General features: G+C 42.0%; 1 protein-coding gene across 1 annotated transcript in view; it reads right to left on the bottom strand.

The window, feature by feature from the left end:
• Positions 1–705: 705 nt before the first annotated feature.
• The window catches only part of HHLA1 (HERV-H LTR-associating 1), a 38553-nt gene continuing 24690 nt past the window's right edge, over positions 706–14568 (bottom strand). The window contains exons 14-16 of the mRNA XM_011938164.1: positions 10090–10243; positions 4837–4919; positions 706–3228 (exon numbers count right to left, since the gene is read on the bottom strand). Coding sequence (XP_011793554.1) covers positions 3185–3228; positions 4837–4919; positions 10090–10243 — 281 coding nt within the window. The 3' untranslated portion in view covers positions 706–3184. The remainder of the gene's footprint in view (positions 3229–4836; positions 4920–10089; positions 10244–14568) is intronic.

Raw genomic sequence — 14568 nt, 5'->3', positions numbered from 1 at the left:
ATGGGGTTCTGAGAAGGATCATTTTTTCCCCATAGCTTACAACAGAGTATCTTAATCTTAGCACTGTTGACATTTGGGCCAAATTATTCTTTTTTTTTAGGAATTGTCCCGAGCATTGCAATATCACAGGTCTCTACTCAACAGATGCCAGTAGCACTCCCTACGTTGTTGTGACAATCAAAAGTGTCTCCAAACATTGCCAAGTGTCCCCTGGGGGCCAAATCACCCGTAATTGAAAATCACTGGCCTTCAATATCCCTGGAACCTTGGTTTTTATCATTCTGTTGGTGGAATAAGATGAGAGTGAAATTTTCACAAGAACTCAGACATAAGAGGAAAAAGTCTGTTCTAAATGAGAGTTTAAAATTTTAGATTTCATTATGATAGCACCTAAATGTCTCATTCACACAAACCCACAGCACTAGTGCACCTGTGCAGAAATAGGGAGACACACACACACACACACACACACAAACACTTAGAGCCATGAACTGGGGCCAAGAAACAAACACAATCTTTCTCCTCTCTCTCCCTCCTCCTCCCCGTTTCCCTCTCCTCTTTCCCTTCCCTTCCTTCCTTTCCCTCTCCCTCATCTTCTCCCTCTCCCTCCCTCCTTCTCTCTGTCCCTCTCTTTCTTTCTCTTGACAACTTAGCTGGTCTTCTGGGCATAAATGAAATAAACAGAAATGCACCTGTACCTTTGCTACCTGGAAGAATGCAGTTTAATGATGTTACACATGTAACGGCACAATCTCCTTCATCAGAGCAGATACAGTCACTGTCTCATCTCTTTCACCTCATCTGTTAACCACTGGTGGCCACATACACACAAATCAGTAGGAGCTCCAGATCAGTAACACCCTCTGAGGCTTTCTTATTGCCCTAGCTATCCCTAAATCAGGACACATTCAGCTCAGCAGGGGTCAATCCTCCTATGAACTCCAGGAGACCAGTTGGACTCCAGGCAGTGGTCAGCCACTCCTGGGCCCTGTTTTCCTCCTGCCATTGCTGCCTGTTGTGGCTGATGGTGTGACTGTAGAAAACTGGCCCCAGGGAGTCCTCTGAGTCTTTGTTCTTGATGCTAGGTAAGATCCCTGCATAAGCCTCAGAGGTATTCCGCATTTGAGCTTCTTAAAGATTATAGTCATGCTCAGTCATTATTCCCAAAGTATGGAGTAAGTGGGTCCACATGGGTTTCCCCACAAGTGAATAGCCCCAGTCTTGGGCCCAAGCCATCCATCCATTCTTCACCTTCCTTGATGATAAGTTACTCTTTGGGGAACCTTGAGGACCCTTCCCTGTCAAAGGTCCTTAATTAATATCCATGCAAGGGTTCAATCAAGTTAACCCATACTCAGTGAGTTTGCTTGGTTCCTATTCAGGTGGAAGTCCCTTTGCCTCTCAGAAAATTTGCTGTATCCTCTTCATCTTTGCAAAACGACATGTATTTGTGAGCCTGACATTTGCAGAACTTGGAGAGTCTTTCAAGTGTTTTGAAGAATAAAAAGAAATCTTTCTGCGTATGATTAGAAAGAGAAATGTCTGGCTGCTCCTCTCTCCAATGTCCAAGTTCTACCTCCCCAGGTACCCTGTGGTTCACAGGAGTGCTAGGGCACTCAGGGGTCTTCCAATGGAGGAAACGGTTTTCTACTTAGACAAACAGAAAGTGATTTTCCTCACCCAAGGGCAGCCATAGATCACAAAAGGGTAAAAAAACGGATGGCCCAGCAGAGTCCTAAGGCAAGAGAGTGGAGAAGGAGCACCAAGCACATCAGGAGAAAAGCTGTCCCTGGTAATGAGGAATAAGGGGTCCGTGCAGGGCCACTAGAGAGAGCACACGTGCTTTACAAGGAGACTCAGCATAGACAGGGATACTGGAGCAACCGCAAACCTGAACATAGTGAAAAAGGAACCTGATGCAATGAAGGTGACATCTCAGTATGTGGGGATGCAGAAAAAAGTTGACTCCACAGATGAGCCCAAACCCTGCACCTTCCAAAGGAAAGCCTGGTCCTTGACCAGCTCCTGGGGAATCCCCTCTAGACCCTTGGAATATCCTGCTTGATGAGTGTCTCTTGTACCTGAGGCTTTGTGCCATGACAGATAGTTTATGTTAACAATGTGATTCATGGCAGGGCCTTAGGTCATGCAGTACCAGCTTGACCTCTAGAGGGACTGGAGACTGAATAACTAAGTTTAGCCATGCAAGCCATGAAGGCACTCCATACCTACTCCATACCCCCACATATCCCCTGGACACCAAAACTTGGATGAGCTTTCCTGGTTGACAGTACTCCATATATGTTGTTAAATATTGTTGCTGGGAGGATTAGATGCTGACTGTGCAACCCCACTGAAAGCTTGTGCCTGGGCTCTCTTGGAATCTCTCTAGAGGTGCCTCTCACCTTTGCTGCTTTTCATCTGCATTCTTTTGCTCTAATAAATGCTGAATGTGCATATAACAGTTTTCCCAACCTCTGAGTTCTACTCATGAATCATTGAACTTGAGGGTGCCCGTGGGGACCTCTGAATCCAGTGGGTCACACAGAAGAGGAATCAAGACAAGATATCAATGAAAATAACTCTCTAAACCTCCTCCTAATGATGAAGTTTTCATTATTGCCCACTTAAGGGGGCTTGGAAGATTATATAGTTCCCATACTATGGCAGATCTGATTGGTTGTACATGTTTTAGTTAACTGTATATAAACAGTAAATGTGAATCTCTCTACAGTATGAATTCAATTTTAATTTATGCTTTTGTTGTCTTTAAAGTCTCAGGTTTAAGTCACCTCAGGTATTATGTCAGAGCCTCCGTGACTGAACTGGTTTGTGCAGGCTAACGTGCCCACACATCCCCAGTTTTTAAATTGTCAGGGTTGCCTCAGCTTTGTAGCAGTTTCTTGAGCATGAACACTAGATTTCCAAGACTTGAAGCAGGCAGGGAGTCCGGCGTTACTATATTAATTGTGAGGCCTCTAACAAGAAACATTCTACCTTCAATGTTTTGCACATATTCACAGGAGGGGGAAAATGCTACTTCCAAGAATAACCACTTTCAATTAATTGATGATCTAGCTGGAGCCTCAGTGAATTCTTCAAATGTAGCCCACTTGGGAGAAGAGCCAGGGTGATAGTGCATTTCCTGAAGTCATTGTTATGCCCTAGTGTTATTTTCAAGGTCTCACACAGACTTGCAGATATTCTCAAGGCATTTTTGCTTTAAGGCTGAAAAAAAAAGCAGAAGAAGAAGGAACTCAAGGTACTGAGACATAAACACTGTAGAGACATAAATTAAACCCTGTCGGCACCAACGGTCTAGGCTCTTCCAGAGAGCAAGTGTGGGGCAGGGCGCTGGACAGGAGTCACTAGGGGTGAGCCTCAGAGGGCGGAAAGGACTCGTGCAAGACCCCATTGCTAGTTAGCAGCAAAGTCTAGTGCAGAGCAGCCCCTATTTCTCCATTCACTGCCCAGTGCTCTTTTCCAAAACCCAGCTGTATCTAACGCATCTCTACGGCTTGTACGAGGCTAATTTAAACTCGTTAATAAGTTGTTCAGTAAATGTAATATGTTGTGTGCACAGAGATTTTAATGTGGCAAGGACAAAAGAACTATTGAATTATGTGTTTGCAAGATTTCCTATTTCCTCTCCTTATGCCAGATAAATCTTTGTCTTTGATTTCTGACCAACCCCCATCTCCATTCCTAAAGCTTGTATTTCTTCTTCTTTTTTTTTTTTTTTTGGTCATGCCATGCAGGATGAAGGTGATGAGAGAAAGAGAAGATAGGAAAGGTAGGAAAGGTGAGATGGTGGACTTGCATAAGAAACAAGAACCCTGTGTTTGGGAAAGAAAAAAATAATGGAGGCAGAAGGAAAGCAAAATAAGCAGAAGAGGTAAATGGAAACACAGAGAAGAGCCAGAAAGCCTGATTTTCAGAGAGCTACTGAGTGATAAGTTGAAAAATGAAATAAAAAGAGAAGTTTTAAGATGATGGCTTGTGAGAAGTGAGAAATAGTGGAGGGCAGAAAGAATAAGAAGGGTTTCTAAGAAGTGTTGACATGGATCCCAGGGATCCCAGCTGGTATTCTTCAGGACACAAATGGAAATATTGGGTTGTTACATACACTGTTTTGTTTGCTTGTTCAAATGTAAAACATTGCCAAGACTGAGCCCTATGAGCGCCCGGCTTATATTTGGGTTATAGTAAGAAGGGATTTTCCACGCTGTTTAATGTAATGCCATGATATTTAGAAGACCAGAGTCCCTTAAGGTAGTTCAGGTAGATGGCATGATAAAATGGCCAAACTATTGGTTTTGGGACTTTTTTGCAGAGGTGAGAGAAATAAACACAGCTGATACCTGGAATATCTGGGAATAAATGAAGCCTTGAAGTGACCAGGGACAAGAAGAGAGATACCATAATGAAACATAAATTCTAGTACTTCACGGTGCCTTCTTTTGCATGAATTATTTGTATGCATTTTTCCTTCGGTCAATAATTTCAGTATTTGTGTGGGGGTTGTCCTTTGTTTTATTTTTATTTGTCTTTTTAGCTTACGTGGGAGCTCTGTGGCTAAGAGATTTGCCCAAATTTACGCAGAGAGCAACAGTGCTTGGTCAGGCTGACTCCTGCTGTGTTTTTCCCTTGACCTTATTGCAAACATCACGCTGTTAGCTGAGAATAAGAAAAATCCTAGATGCTCTTTGCCCAGATTAATGAGGTCTAGATGAGCTACAGCATTCCGAGGACATCTGGGAATCACTCAGAGTTACAGGACCCTTTTGTGTAATGCATTCACTGCAAAATTACAACATAGTCAAGCTGTGTACTTACTGTGCGAGTGGGAAACCCTTTTCACCCTCTGACAGATATATGTTGCATTCTTCAGAAACCAGGAATAGTTTTCAAGACAGTATCTAAAGATTTAAATCAGAGCAAGGAGCAGTGACTATCCTGTGATGGCTATTAGAAGACAACCAGAGTTTTAAAGGTAAGCACATAAACATGAACTATATGGCCAATTATTCACAGCAAGGAACCCTCTGCCCATCTTTAAAGGGTGTCAGAGGAGAGATAGGAAAGAAGGCTGGGTAGGAAGACGTTCAGACTTTGGGGCAGCAGGACTTATTTTTAGAACTAGCCCCACTACGTACTAGGATGCATGACTTCAGGGTGATAACTTAATTCTCTGGACTTTAATTTTCTTGTATATAAATGAAAGGCAATGATAGAACCTATACTCACAGGTTATATGAGGATAAGATAACATACGTAAAGTTCCTGAACAGTACCCAGCATCCAAGAGGTGCTCAATACATGGCGACACTTGTCTGTTTGTTTACTTATTTATTTTAGTGGGAGATGAAGAGAGAGAGAGTGGACTGCTGCTATCATTACTAGTGCAGTAAACACTTTGCAAAATAACATTCTGTTCTTGGTCAGGGGCGGCAGGAGCTGCATCAATGGGCTGTGGTGAAAAGATCACTCACGCAATTAATAGGAAGAAGAGTTTTCAGTGCAGGCTGTGTCAACCAGCTCATTGTATGACTCTGGGAATTCACTTCTCTTTCAGTCTCTCATCTGATATGTGAAGAGGTTGGGCTAAACATTCTCTGATTTCTCTTCCGTCTCTGTCATTCTGTGATTCCAGCACACCCTAGAGAGTTGTGCAACTAATTGCTCAAGTCAAGCTTGTGGCAGATATTTTCCACGGCCTATCACCCCCAATTTATAGGAAAGTGCAAAGCTGAGGCAACTGAGGCACAAGATTCAATGACTTCCCCAAGGGCTTTCTGGTGGTAGTGTTGGATTTTAACCCGGGTAACTCACTTTCTGCCAGAACACACTGCCATTCTGGTAGGCAATAAGATCAGTATTTGAGTCAGGATCCTGCCAGGAAAACAGGACTTGGTGGTTCTATAGAGGGGCTTTAATATGGTGAATCAGTGATAAAGGGCTGAAAGAACCAATAGGGGAAGTTGTGGTAACCCTGCATTAGCCGCCACAGGGAGTTGTTGGGCCTGAAAGGACGGACGGAGAAAGTATTGTGGCTAAAGCACAGAGGGCAATGGCCTCTGGTGGCAGCTGGAACCACAAAGCTGAGGCTGTCATGAGGACTCCTTGTGGAAACTGGAACCACAGAGGAGATAGAGCCACTCCTGGAAATATTGCCCAAAGCAGAAAGGCAGGGGGAGAAATTCCCTGGTTTCTCCCTTCTACTGCCCTCCAATCTCCTCTCAGTATCTTCTATGGGATGAATTCACAGGAATTCACAGGCAACGTGTTCTGGGAAAGGTAGTTTGCACAAGTCAGCCCCCTTTCATTAAAGAACCAACTAGAGAAAGGGCAGGAAATGGAACCAAGTGTGAAGAGGCGAGTGATGAACACATGCAGGATGCTTTCTGTGAGCCTACGACCTGTACTCTTATGGAGACCTTTCAAAATTTCCAGAGACAGGATGTCAAGGTTGGCCAACTCAACAGCTGACATGGCCACTAGATACCTGGTTAGCACAGTTACAACACGTCAAGTGTGATAGCAGTGGGATTCTCACTTGGCTGTGGGAGTGGACAAGACAGCAAGCACAACAGTGTCTTAATCAGCAACCATCGAGTGCAGCGTTCCAGGTACCGTGCAGGAACAATTCGAGAGATTACTTCATTTCATTTCATTTTGTTCTCACAACACTGTCAATATAAGTAATAATGCTGCTACTCTTTTATATGAATGGTGCTCCTGGAGTTGTGCAACATGTGGCCTAGAATGTAGGCAGGACTATACCCATTTTGCAGATGAACAAACTGAGGTTCAGAGATTGAATGACTAGCTCGAGACCACATAGCTTGTAAGTGGCAGAGACTAAATTTAAACCTAGGCTTGCCTGGCTTCAAGCCCTGCCCTCTCTATAGCACACTAAGCTACCTACTAGCTTTGGGGGCCTTGGTTCTATGGTTGAATACTATTCCTTCTTAGCCAGTGTAACAATCTGCGAGTCATACTTTCTAACAACAGCAACAAAACTTCTTAGAAAGCTTCTGTGATAGAAGATATCAAGCAACTTTGGGACATGATCTGCTTCAGAAGTTCATATTGCTACATGGACTACATCATCCAAACTGAGGTGCTCTGTGAAACTGCCAAGTGTAAGACCAGGATTTAAGTTGCAGCAACCACAGAAACATGACCCACACCTTCATAAGCCAAAAAGCTGCCATTCTGTGCCTGAATTCACTTTGAGAGGGTACACGGCTCTCAGGATGAATGGGAATCTTGCCTCTATGATCAGGAGAGAAACTATTTAAACACGACATGTCCCATTCCCAAGTTTCCTGGCAGAGGCATTGCCTGCAGGTGGTAAATTAGCAATAGATAAATGCCCATGGTTATTACTTTACAGGGGATGGAGTCAAAGTCCTGTTCATAACAAGAATATGTATTCCTCACAAGGACTGGAGAAGGCATTTCCTTGTGGAAAAGGCTAGATGGTTAGAAGAAAATCAGTTGTTAAGGTGGCCTATTTTGTTCATCTTCTGTTCTTCAGGGCAGGCTTAAGCAGCAACGCCATGGTTAGGATGAGCTGAAACTAGTGTTGAAGCACCCATTATTATACCAGCCCCTTGCAGGTATGCCCATCTAAATTCCTAGCGAAACAGAGCTGCTGCACGCACTGTGGAGTCAGCAGCAGGCTGAATAGAGGAGGAGCCATGGACACTTGACTGGGGCCTGAGCTAGCAAAGTTTGTAAGTCACCAGGGTCTGCAGCTTTGTTATTCTCCAAGGAGTGTGCCCCAAGAATGGTTCTGGGGGCCCTAAATAAGAAAGATTTCAAGAGATGGCCCTGGGAGGGAGATGATGTGAAGAGAATGAGAGTTTAGAGTATCTCAGTTTAAAAATGGACAGGATTTAGAGGACTGGACTTCAAGAATGCTGTTTTATTTACTCTGAACAAGAAGAGAGTTAGAAAGCTTGGAGAAGGGACAGATGGAGCTCTAGAGTGAAAGTCAAAGAGAGCATATAATAGGTGACCCAGGTGCTTAAAAGGCAAGGTAGTCCTGAATAGGGACATGCCAGAGACTTGGTCTCCTATCTTTGCTGCGGCTGCATTGAACATCTCAGTGGTCCTTAGATGCTCCAGGTTGCCCATCACTCCATCTTTGCAGATGCTATTTCTTTTGCCTGGGAAACTCCTATTCCTCCATAAAACCCTATTAGTTATTTCTCCTGGGATCTCATAGCATGTTATTCAAGCCGGCTCAGCACTTGGCAGCTGCTTTGAAATTTGTCTTTTTACATTGCCAACTTTCCCACCAGTGTTTTTTTTTTTTTTTTAATCACAGAGCCTGTGTTCAACAAACATACTAAGTAATGCCACCTCCCCTACTCTAGTATTCTTGGCCAATATTCAGTGTATGAGTTTATGGAAAAATTTACTCTTCAGTGAAAATACACAGAAAAGAAGGGACAAGCCCAAGCAAACAGGTGCTTCATTGCTCTAAATTTAAACTCAAACTTCTCTCTGAAAATGTATGTCTTTTTCATTTATTCATTCAGCCATTATTTGCAATATGAATGTTTTCAAATGTGATATTTTTCAACGGGATATGATTAACACATTCTTGCCTGGTTATGTGACTTGGTTCTATTACCTGTAATGCTGTATTTTGATTTGTGTTTATGACCATTTCTTCCTTCCAACTATGAAAGCCTCAGTTTCTGAGGCTATTTCTGGTTCATCTCTAGATCCCATGGCTTAGCACAGAGCATCACAGATATACAGCAGAGACCCAATACACGTTGTTGGTGAAGTTAGTGAGTAAAAGATATCCTAAAGTGGGCTTATCCTAGACAATACAGAAAGTATTGTTGTGTAAGTTTTTTTTAGAATAAACCTGTGCTTTGGGCCTGTGGGTCTTGCTTATTGCCCTCTGTGAGTGGAGGAAATGTTCGTACTGACTGGGGGATCAAAGATTACAACTGGAAAAGGGTGATGGAAAATGGCTGCCCACCTGGGCTTGAGACTCCGAGGCAGAAATTTTAAAAGCTAATGGATCTTGAGAGTAGTCTTTGAAAATAACATTAAAGACATCAGAGATTGGTATCCAGACCACTGGAGCAGGAATATTCATCTAGGTAATTTAGTTTTGGGCTTACAGCCAAGAATAAATCCCAGAAGAAAGAACAGTATGTCAGCATTGTAGGACAGAAAATGTCCATGCCTAGAACTTCTTAATATAAAACAGTAAGTTTTCCAATTTATTTTGCTGGTGGGTGATTGGTAGGGATTTATGAAAGAACTGGAATTTAGATAGACATATCTTCTAATTATTCTCTCCTAGCAAATCTCACCAGGCTGAGGGCATTTGGATTAAAGAACCACTCAAGATCCTCTGCCATAATTCCACCTGACATGACACAAGTCAACTTAACTCAACACAATACAACTCAATATAGCTTAATTAATCTAAACTCAACACAACTCAACTCAACTAAACTCATCTCAACTCAACACAGCTCAACCCATCTCAACTCATTACAACTCAACTCAACTCATCTCATCACAGCTCAACTCATCACAACTCAAGTCATCTCAGCTTAATACAACTCAAGTCATCCCAACTCAACACAACTCAGCTCATCTCAACTCATTACAACTCATCTCAACTCAACTCATCTCAACACAATTTATCTCATCACAACTCAATTCAACTCAACTCATCACAACTGCAGTAATCTCAACTCATCACAGCTCAAGTCATCTCAATTCAACACAGCTCAACTCATCTCAACTCATCACAACTCCAATTCAACTCAACTCAACTCAACTTCAATTCAGCTAAACTCAATTATATTTATTGTGCCAGGCACTGCACTTGGTTCTGGGGACCAGCTATGAATGAGATCCCATCACGAATCTCAAGGATGTGACTGTCTAGTAAAGGACTCACTGGAGAGTCCCTTTCCTTGAGGTACCCCCTGCTACCTGTCTGTGGATTGCTTATTGCCTGACTGCCTTGTGGCCTGCAGAAAAGCCACACAAAATAAAAACTATAAACGTTGGACCTGAAAAGAAGCCACTAGGCCAGATTACCTCATGTCCTCTGTCCTGGGACTCCTCTGGCCCATGCAGAGGCACTGCTGGAAGAAGTGGCACAGCTCCATCAGGCACGGATTGAGCCTCTGAATAGCCAGGGTGAGAGGAGCGGCAGCCATGGCTCCCACCTTGAAGAGCGGCTGAGGACACCCTAGAAGATGCAATCCCAGACCAATCAAATCAGTAAGTTTAGCAAGCATCTTCTCTTTGTTAAGCCCTGCACCAGGTGAATATAGTCTTATCCTGATCTCAGGTAGCTCTGAGACAGTCAGGTAAACATAGCATTCCTCACCATTACCCAATAAAGCTACTGTGAGAGTTTTAAGAGACAGGTGGAAAGAAGGTGGTGATCAAGTTCCTGGAGGAAAACAGAGATAGTTTCACTGAGAAGCAAATATTAAACAGAGATCTAAGACGTTGAACAGAAATGCATCAGGTGGAGGACATTTCTGATGCAAGGGACAGAGCATATAATGACTCTGCATGATGTAAGGGGATGACTTGCTGAGGGGGATTGGAGAAAACTTTGAGTACAGGGGGTATGAAGTATGTATACGCATGTGTGTGCACAGGGTGCATGTGTGTGCATGTGTGTGTATATGTGCATGCATGTGAGAGCATATGGATATGTGTTTGCCTGTGCGTGAGCATGTGTGTGCATGTGCATGTGTATATGAGTGCAAGAAGGAAAGAAGGAAGGGCAGGTTGAAAGATGAGACTGGCATGCTGTGTCACTGGAGAGTCAGGCTCTGAGTTTGTGAGTTCTCTGTTTCCATCAAGTGAAAGTTAATTATGTTTCCGTGAACCAGATTTTTCAGTGTTGTTTAATTTTTAGCTTTTAGGAGAAGGAAGGCCAAAGATAAAAGAAGGAGAGAACAAATTATCTTTAATAAAAATTCCAACTCATTGGGATCTGCTGAGGCTCAGAAAGCTACCTATGGGTATACCTACATTTCCTTATTGGAAAATAGGAAGACCCATTCCTATCATATAGGATGACTGGAAGGATTAAATGAGACCATTTATTTAAAGTATATTGCATATTGCAAAGTTGTTGGCATGAAACAAACAATAAATAATAGCAATTATTATTATTTATTAAAAATGTATTGAGCCCCACTGCAAGCTAGGCACTGGTGACAGCCACTAGAGCTACCACAATGAATAAGAAGAAAAAGGGCCTTCCTCTCACAGAGCTTACTTTCTAGGGACTAGAAGGTTATATTCCAATATTACTAATAATCTTCCAACAAAGGTTCACTAATCACTATCAGGAAAAATTATCTAAAACCTGGAAATAAACAAAAAGGATTACTGAATAGCCTTTTAATGCAGTTTTGGTTGTTGTCTAGCAGACTCTCTGGGGACTGGGTAAAAAGAATTGTGCACCATTAATTGACTTTCTATTGAATGGGTGATTTTACAACTATCAAGAGGTAGATGTTAACTGATAGCAATAAAATAATTCTTGTCTAAGAGCAATGCTAATGATTTCTGTCCATAGCAATGTAAATGAATATTGTCTGGTAGAGGTGCAATTGATTTTTGTCCAGTAAAAAAAAAAGAGTTTATTGCTGTGGGATATCAATTCATTTGAGAATTCCTTTGACTGACTACATAAATCTTTTTCCCTCAAATTCCGCATTGAACCAATCTTCACATCTTTCTGGTTTCCTCATTATTTAATGAATTCAATAATATCTCTGACATGTTGACATGTGTTCATTTAATATTATTCTGTCATGTTTGAACATTTTTCAAAATTATAATTTATCAGTAATTACTTATTTTTATTTTCTGTTTCTTGTAGAGATTTCTTGCTACGTTGCCCAGGCTGGTTTGAAACTCCTGGGCTCAAGTAATTTTCCCACCTCAGCTTCCCAAAGTGCTGGAATTACAAGTGTGAGCCACCACACCTGGCCAGTAATATATTTATTTAAGTGGAGAAGGGGCTCATAATGTTAGCAGAAGACTTTTTAAAAAGGTAGAAAGAAAATACTTTATTCTGAGTTAACTAGAACATAAACCCTCCAGAACATTGATCAATTTGCATCAATGTGCCCCGACTTTTTCTCTATCAGTTATTGAGCAGTTGCTACATATCAGACACTCTCCTAAGATCTTTGCATACATTATTTTATCTAATTCTCATAAATCTTGTAAAGTAGACATCAGAAGTGTACAGAAGGGGACACAGAGGGTCTGAGTAATTCTGCAGTTGTATCAGTTATGCAACAGAGAGTAACTCCAGCAAGGTCTGACTCTGAAGCCTGTGCTCATAACCATCACACTTCACTACTTGAACATAATTAACATTTCCAAGGCTTGATTTCCATGCCCCTTGCCCCATCCCATCCCATCCATCCTTCTCTAACTCAGGAAATGACACTTGGGATATCCACTTAGTTGCTCAAACTTGGGCATGATTTTTGGTTCCCTCCTGTGCTCACTCCACCATCCTCTTGGGTTCTATCTCCTAAATATCATCCAAGTCTCCCTATCCACACAGTCAACTCCACTTTCCAGTCACCATCACCACTGGCCATCATTAGCACAACAATCACCTTGCAAGTTTCCCTGCTCCCAGCCTCTCCCATTCCTCCCCATTCTGCAGTCAGAGAAAGCTTTCTGCAATGCAAATCTGATCACATTACTCTCACTTGCCTCAGAATTCTACACTCCTTGACATGGTGACAAAATCCTGTTAATCTCACTCTTTGCTACCTCTCTAGCCTCATTCCACACTACCCTCACCTTCAGCACCTTCAGCATCAGTCCTTTTAAGGTATAGTGCCTTTGCTTGAGCTATGCCTTTGCTTAGAATGCACCTTGTTCAGATGCCACATTCCCAATCAATAAACTCTTAAACCATCCCCTCACCTGAAGGTAATCTCTTCCTCTCTGGATATACATAGCAGTTTCTGCTTCTCTTAAGAATCTAGCCACTTTTTTTTTTTTCTCAATTGCAGCTTTTTTTTCCCCCCACATATGGCATATCTTGGGAAAGGTGACACAGAGGTGTGGAATAAGCACAAGCTTTGAAATTAGATCTGGGGTCAAATGTAGTCTCCTTTTATATGTAGAACTCACCATAATTCCTTAATGAGATATTGCCTCTCCTGCAGAATTATTGTGAAGAGAAAGTAAAAACAGGCCTCGCATAGTGCCTAGCAGTACAGTAGGAGCTCAATAAATATTTATTAAATGGATGAATGAGTGGATGCCAAATACTCTGTGGCATGATTTTTTTTTGGATGAACAGAATCAGTTGCTGAGAAATGCCAGAACCCCTTTAATTTACAATTGTATTTTTCATTACGTAGGTAGATAGATAGATAACAGATGGATAGGCAAATATCTACGATACGGAAGTTAAGAAATAATGATAACTAGATAGATAAATAGGTATGGATGGGTAGGTGGGTTGATTAAAGGATGGATGGATAGATAGCTTGGATAAATATCTATTAGACAGATGACAGAGGAGTGGGTAGATTAATAGATAAGATACGGTAAATGCCTATTAGGTAAGCAGATAGAGCTAACAAGAGAGACAGATAGATATACCTATACAGATAGCTATAGACACACGGATAGAGATACAGATATAGATGTAGATTGGATACAGACACCAATATAGACATAGATATAGATACAGTCATCCTGTTTTCTAAAACTCGGTCTCACAACTGCCTCCATCTGCACCACTGTGTTTCTTTAGAATGCCTGGGAGAAAAGGGATATAATTTCCTTAGTAGCACAATCACATCTTTGTGTCTGAAAGGTTCATTCACTATTCACTGCAGGCTGAGAGTAAGGCTGGGGCAGATCTAAGGTGACATGAAAAAGGAGAGGGGGCAGGGTCCAGCAGTTTAATAATGCCCTGTTGACATATGACTGGATGGTCCAGGAGCTGGTGTACAAAGGTATTCAGGAGTGGGAGGAGCCTGAGGACTCAAGCAGCTTTGAAGCACTCACTTTGTATCCATTTCTTTCTTATGGAAACTGGCTCAACAGAAAAGAGGAGAGTGAGATGTCCAAAAGTTGGAAAAATGCATCAAAAACCACAGTAACTCAAGTCCTCAGCCTCTGTCAGGAGTTCTGGAAACACAGCTACAGACCCAGGAAATGGTCTCTTTCTAGATCCATGAGAATTAACTGTGCAGGGATGGAAAGGGTAGGGTATCCCTTAACACAGAACAACAGGACATCACACTCAGCAAATGAAGTTGCATTTTGGAGTCATCTTTTTTATTCCTTGCTCCTTCACTGCTATCAACCCTGCTCATTGCAAGAGCAGCTTCTGTTTGCAAAGTGCCCAGCATGCTGCCCAATAGACAGTCACTTGATAAAAGTTGATTGAATTAAGTTCTATAGAGCTCTTTACTTCCAAACCACGTCCACAAACATTATCTTACTTAATACAAAATCTTGTGGGAAAGAAAAAAAAAACAGGCGTTTTTAGTGCCCACAAAA

The sequence above is a fragment of the Colobus angolensis genome, unplaced genomic scaffold (assembly GCF_000951035.1).
Source record: "Colobus angolensis palliatus isolate OR3802 unplaced genomic scaffold, Cang.pa_1.0 Scaffold17, whole genome shotgun sequence".
Classification (NCBI taxonomy): domain Eukaryota; kingdom Metazoa; phylum Chordata; class Mammalia; order Primates; family Cercopithecidae; genus Colobus; species Colobus angolensis.
This window is presented reverse-complemented; position numbering and strand designations above follow the sequence as displayed.